This window comes from Trachurus japonicus, chromosome 16 (assembly GCF_045865225.1).
Source record: "Trachurus japonicus isolate A0001 chromosome 16, Traja_1.0".
Lineage (NCBI taxonomy): Eukaryota > Metazoa > Chordata > Actinopteri > Carangiformes > Carangidae > Trachurus > Trachurus japonicus.
This window is the reverse complement of record NC_140922.1, coordinates 666-7,285: the sequence shown is the minus strand read 5'-3', so window position 1 is coordinate 7,285 and position 6,620 is coordinate 666. Positions and strand designations below refer to the sequence as shown.

General features: G+C 38.4%; 1 protein-coding gene across 1 annotated transcript; it reads right to left on the bottom strand.

Annotated features, from left to right (window-relative positions):
• Nucleotides 1–1,295: 1,295 nt before the first annotated feature.
• Nucleotides 1,296–4,525, bottom strand: LOC146971374 (apoptosis-associated speck-like protein containing a CARD). The gene is made up of 5 exons (XM_085803226.1): nt 4,401–4,525; nt 3,908–4,040; nt 3,066–3,095; nt 2,619–2,678; nt 1,296–1,720 (listed from the first exon to the last, which is right to left on the bottom strand). Exons 1-5 carry the CDS (start codon nt 4,455–4,457, stop codon nt 1,458–1,460), a joined length of 543 nt encoding a protein of 180 aa, XP_085659352.1. The 5' UTR covers nt 4,458–4,525; the 3' UTR covers nt 1,296–1,457.
• Between the last annotated feature and the right edge of the window lie 2,095 nt (nt 4,526–6,620).

Genomic DNA, 6,620 nt, shown 5'->3' with positions numbered 1-6,620 from the left:
GCATGCATGATGAATTTGATTTCTTTGCCTTGTAGATCTAATCCTGGGCTTGAGGACTGACAAGAAGAGTGGCCAATTTATTGATATAGATTTTGAACAGAGTGGGAGACAGGTTGCACCCCTGATGCACTTCTTTTCCTTGTTTGAAGAACTCTGCTCTTTTGTTTCCAATTTTAACACAGCACTGGTTGTCAGAATATTTGGATTTGATTAGATCATAAATTTTACCCCCAATTCCATATTGGAGAAGTTGTAAAAATAACCTGTTGTGCCAAATTGTGTCAAAAGCCTTTTTTAGATATGTTTCCTTTGTGTTCTCTGTGAACATGCTGTTGGATGAGTGTATGGAGAGTGTATATGTGGTCAGATGTTTGATGTTTGGGTAAAAAAACAATTTGGCTTCTAGACAGAATATTATGTTCAGTGAGATAAGTGATTAATCTGGAGTTAAGGATGCTACAAAAGAGTTCTGCAGTCTCCGTTTGAAAGGTGTGTACTGAAACAGGAGAAGAGAATTCTGGAGGACCCATCCCATATCTTACACTACAGTACGAGCTCTTACCACCAGGCAGGCGATACCGAGCCCAGCGGTCCAGACTAAACTGATACAAGAACTCCTTCGTGCCTTTGTCAGTAGGTGTTCTGAACAGGAGCTTAAAATAGCTACATTTTTTAGGTTTTCTTATGATCCATTGTGTTCTATCTATCTATCTATCTATCTATCTATCTATCTATCTATCTATCTATCTATCTATCTATCTATCTATCTATCTATCTATCTATGGTTGCTGTTAACACATTTTTAAATATAGGAGAAATGAGACCTTTATACCAAACACTGGGGTAATATCCAGTGGCCAACACCAGGTTAAAGTGTTTTTGCATGGCAAGTTGGAGTTTTAAGTTACTGTGTTTCTATTCAGCATCTCTGAGTTACAGTAATGCTGTCTATACCACAAGCTCTCTCTCTCTCTGACAGTGTAGAATTCAATTCAGTGGTGTAAAAGCAAGAAATCAACTTACAAATAAAGCAGATTTAATGGAAGGAGTTGCAGTGATCAAAGTGAAAAATATAAAATAAAGTTAAAAAAAATATTTACATGCAAACAATTTAAAAAAAACTGTTTCAAATGATTAGTTTCAAAGCGTCCATTAAATCCCTCCCATGTTTGAGCCTCATACGAGGAGTCTGTCTGTCAGAGCAGTTAGCATAGTTAGCATCTTCTACTTGCAGGTGCATCCTGCCCCTCCCCCTCACACTGCAAGTTGACAGGACCGGTCCCTCAGGTTGGTGACGTATGAAGACCCAGATGTCTGACTCTGTTTTTATGAGGCTGTCATTGGTTCACTGCAGTCCCAAGGTGGAAAAACTGATGTCATGTCAGGCAACTGCTCATTTTGTTCAACAAGGTGAAAACGTGATTTTTATCGGAGGGGTCTTCAAAGGCTCCTGTTAGCTACTTCTTCCTGTTGAGGTCTTCAACGAGATATTTCTCGTGTCTTGTCAGGATTTCATAGAAGATGTCTTTGCATTCGTCACTAGCTTTCAGGGAGGTGGAGTACAGCTCCGTGATCTGATCATAACTGGTTGACAGTTTCTTGATTTCATCATATCTTTGTTGGCTGATGACCCCTTTCACTAAGAGCTCGTCCAAAATCGGCTTAACATTGGTCACTCTGTTTTTCAGCTCAAGCTGATGTTTGTCCACAAAGTGCTCATCTGTGGAAAGAGGTGAAAAGTGACTGACTGGATTTGAACATCAAGTTAAATCCAACTTTTAATTTCAGATTGGAAGAAAGATTTATTTTTCCACAATATCCACTTACGTGAAGATGTGTATTCATATTCAGAGAGTAGATGAATTAAATCCATCCTTTGTAAGCCTTTCTAGGAAAATGATTCAGACTATGGTGTCTCAGAGGAATAGTAATCCATCAGATCCTGATTTAATTGCCTGAAGACAAACATTTCTAACACTAAATCTACAAGTTTGTAAATAAATTGCAATTTACAGATCAAGGTCTATAGTTATAAAGCTGAAATTCTCCAAAGTTATCATCTTGTAAAACTCCCTGTTTTTCTGATAAAACATTTTTGGAGACACAGCTATTTGTTTTCTTTTAATGTCTGTCAGCCCTTTAAAATTATTTTAACAATGAAAAGGAGCAGAGAGGAGCAGTTATTTAAAGTCAAGTTTTTGTATAGGGAAGCCAGCTGTGAATTAAGAGCTGGACAGAGCCTTTGGAACTTTTTCACTTATTTATCTATTGGTATTCATAAATCAACTTCCTTATTGTGAAAATAGAAATTAATAAAAGACCTTTTTGGCTTATTTCTTTGTGAAAAAGACCATATGAGCCAAACAGAAGAGGTGGCAGATTAATGAATGTGCTGTCACCTGCAGTAAAGTCTCACTGACTAAGCAGCCACTTAAAAGGAACCAGCTTCACACATGGTAAGGGGTATCAACATTTCCATCAAACTTCAGGTGAGAAAAGCTGTTTTACTGAAAATGTTACTTAATGGTTAATTTATCATTCTCAATGTCCAATCATGAAGGACATTAGACATTGGTAAGATTTTGTTGAAGACATTTACTGAGCGAACCTCATAGTACCTGAGCTTCCACCTTCTGCCACTGCATCTCCACCAGCTTCTCCAGGTGAGGGTCCTGCAGCTGGAACAAATTGATGTAGTGTTAAACGGTGGCTTGTTCTCTGGTGTTTAACTGCTGTTCTACCAAACACACAACAAGAACATCAATTTATTTCATGGTCTTGGGAGAATATAGGAGGTTAGTAAATTTATTCTTTGTCATGGTTTGTCCTTAGTTGCTGTTTTATTTTGAAGTTCAGTGTCCTGTCTTCCTGTGGTCTCCTCCTGTGATTACCTAATTAATTCCCCAACCTGTGCTTTTTTCTAGCCTACAATTGTCTGTTTAGACTGCAACCAGAGACATCATATATCTTCTACCTAAAAAAACACCACAGCAGGTGAGAGGGTGGATTTCAACTGAGGTCTAAGGTGAAATTCTTCTCAATGCTCATTATGTTCAGTTTCTTACCTTCTAAATTACCAGAGCTTGGATAGTCATCTGAAACAGAGTGTAGAACAAAACAATGGGTGATTGATCGGTACTAAGGAACTGTAATCACATCAAAAGGTCCAATAACAATGCATTTCAGTAAAATAAAATAAGAATGATAGATAAAGGGCTTTCTCACTGTATTTCAACCCTTTTTGATTAATGTAACCCTGCAGCTGGCAGCAGGGAGGCACTTCTCTTCATCTTCATTTTAATTAGAATACACCAGGTAGTTGTGTGCACAAAAAAAAACGCAGGTGGAGTGAAGTTGTGACTCCAGCGCCACAACTGATGTCAGTACGTATACTTGCTGACTATAGAACATGTATGGGTTTCTGGCTGCGCATTTATTATCATGTATTCTATACAGATGCAGGTCCTGAGAGTCAGAACGGAACTGGGCAAAAAGGCTTTTAAATTTTCTGCCCTGTCTACCTGGACCAATGTGCAGAAGGACTTGAAATTGACACATCTTGTAACTTTGGGGGAATTCAAGTCAATTATAAAAGACAGGGAACTGAGCTCAATCGGATCTTGTGATTGCATTGTGTAATCATGTAATCCCACTCTTGTTTTCCTGTATGTGTGATTGTATTTTATTTGTGTCTTGTGTTTGGTGTAAACCTTCTGCTTTTGTGCTGCTGTCTTGGCCAGGTCACTCTTGGAAAAGAGGTTTTAAATCTCAATTAGTTTTTACCTGGTTAAATAAAGGATATTGATTGATTGATTGTATTCAATGGCAAGTCAATACATAAACACATTTATTACAAGAGAAAAATAAAAAAAAAATAAAAAATACATGTAGTGCAGCAGCCACTGACCTTTTTGTATTTCACGACTCCACACTTGTTCATTTGTAGAAAACTGCGAGAGTGTAAGGTAGAAGTGTCTGTCTGGATTCTTAATAAACACTTCAAAGAAATTTGGGTCGCTTTCATGTCTCAAGGTCAGTTCCTGTGTAAAAACATAACAGCATAAAAGAGTTAGAGGGAGAAGTTCAATGATGCAAAACAAAAGGAGACAAAGTACACAATGTATCGTTATTTTACACTATTTTATATTGTCATATTTTTGGTGTACAATACATCACTATTACATCCATAGGAGGTCATACAGTTATTCTACCATGACTCACTCTGTATCCCATGAACCAATCTAACCAGGATCACAAAACAAAGACGTATATGCCCATGTTATAACTAGATATGGCACTGACAGATTCATATAGTGCAGCCATATTTGTTTAATTTCGACAGCTGTTATTGTTCTTGTTGACATTTACATGTTTCTATGGTCACGCAGGGCAAACTGTACCTCTGGTTGAATTTTTGCTGTTTTAATGTCTGCTGTGAGAGTGAAACCCTGCTTCATCCTCAGAGACTTGTCGGGGTCTGACTTTCTGATTATTTCATATTGGTAGAAGATTTCCTTTTGGTCCACTGTCTGTAAAAAAAAACAGAGCATAAACAAAAACTGCTTCATGGTTAAACACAGTCATTTGGTGTGCAATAAATCTGTGCATATTCTCATTTGTCCAGGTCATAGTATCTCAAAGGAATTTTGACAGAGAGGACAAGTGGTTTGAAAGAGGAGTAAAAGAAGCCATCTATGTAAAAGTAGAGAAACCATCCCTCAACAGGGGAGGAGGTCTCTAACGAAGTCGAAACCAACTTTCCACCATAGACAGTCACTCAAACGACTGTCATTGGCACTTGGAGCACAAAAGGGAACCAGTGACATCATCAGCCTTGTGAAACCCCCTCCCAGAGGTTAAATACCTGGGTCTCCACACCAGATAGTTGGACCAGTCCCAGCCTGGTCAGATGCAAGCATGAACTGATGAAGCCTCTTCATAATTTGTATTGAGTCTAAATGAACAAAAGTTTCAGCAGTATCTGGGCTACATTGTGGTGAAGTTTCGAAACTTTAGCATCTACCGTTGGTTTGGTAGGAAAGGGGGGGGGGGCATGTTCTTGGAATTGAGTGAATCTGGCATGGCACTGGACCTTTGTGCAAAGTTTGGTGATTTTTCAGCCACGGGAAGTAGGATTTCCTCCTCCTCCTCCTCCTCCTCCTCCTCCTCCTCCTCCTCCTCCGAAGAAAGATTATAGCTACTGCACAGCGATGGGTTGGGTCCGGGCTATCTTTTGGTAAATTTAGGCAAATTCTGAGCAACAAACAGGAGAATAGGAAGACAGGACAGTTGAGCTTATAATATACAATTTTCACCAGTTGAGGATCGGACCCACAACTTCTAGAATCAAAGACCATTGTCTATCGTACTGAGCTAATTGGCAAGTCATGGCAGATTTAAAAAATGGTCAAAATGTCAGAAATTCTGTTATCTCAACAAAAATCTGTTAATACACAAATTGCATCTAGACAGCATGGGAATGTTGGTGATTTGTTTTTAATGATAAGTGTTTTGCTTCACAAGAGAAAATGTGATGTTTAAAAATGCCACTCTTACATTGACTGCAGTTGTTCCCATGAGAGCAGAATTCAAAATGTTCTCAAAAATTCAGTTTTTGAGATAAAATTCTGATATTTGCCAGACTTCATCAACCATGACTCCAGAATATTCTCATTTTTTTCAGGAAGATTGAAAATGTATTTAGCAAGAATTTGATGGTATATGTTTACAGTACTGTTTACAGTCATATGTTTTCATGCACTGTAGGCTCAATTTTTGCTTAATCAAAAATCCGAGAAACAAGTTTTGTGGAGGACGGTCTGGAGATGCTCTGTAGCAAGTTTGGTGTCAATTGAGCAAAAATTGTGGGAGGAGATACATTTTAAAAGTTTTACAGTTATTGAAAAAAACAGAGTGATGGACTTCATAATTTGTAATAAGTTTAAGTGGACAAAAGTTTCTGCAGTATCTAATCTACATTGTGGTGAAGTTTCAAAACTGTAGCATCTACCGTTGGTTTGCTAGGAATTTTTAAAGTTTTTAAATTTAAATGCTTATTGTGCCCCCCCCCCCCCCTCTTGGAGTTGAGTGAATCTGGCATGGGGTTGGACGTTTCTGCAGAGTTTGGTGAGTTTTCGCCCATGGGAAGTATGACTTCCTTGGAAGAAGAAAGAAAGAAAGAAAGGAAGAAAGAAAGAAAGAAAGAAAGAAAGAAAGAAAGAAAGAAAGAAAGAAAGAAAGAAAGAAAGAAGAAGAAGAAGAATTCCTCGGAATACAATAGTGTCCTGGCAGCTTAGCTGCCCGGACCCTAATTATAGCGATGGGTCGGTCTGGGCTATTTTTTGGCAAATTTAGGCTAATTCTGAGCAACAAACAGGAGAATAGGAAGACAAGACAGTTGACCTTATAATGTCCAATTTGCATCAGTTGAGGATTGAACCCACACACTCTAGAACCACAGACCATTGTCTACCGCCCTGAGCTAATTGGCAAGTGGCAGTGCTACGGTGGCTTCACAAATTGAGTAAGCCATTCATTGTCATGCAGGCAGATTTGAAACCACTGTAAAAATAGGTAAAATTCTGATATGTATTTGTCAAACATCTACTGTGACTCTGACA

What these genes read in the sequence shown, in the direction of transcription:
- LOC146971374 (XM_085803226.1), bottom strand. Translation starts at nt 4,457, where the DNA reads ATGAAGCAGGGTTTCACTCTCACAGCAGACATTAAAACAGCAAAAATT. An exon ending in AAGCTCTGGTAATTTAGAAG is followed by an intron (nt 2,679 to 3,065) that starts GTAAGAAACTGA and finishes AATTTGTTCCAG; the next exon opens with CTGCAGGACCCTCACCTGGA. An exon ending in GGCAGAAGGTGGAAGCTCAG is followed by an intron (nt 1,721 to 2,618) that starts GTACTATGAGGT and finishes CTCTTTCCACAG; the next exon opens with ATGAGCACTTTGTGGACAAA.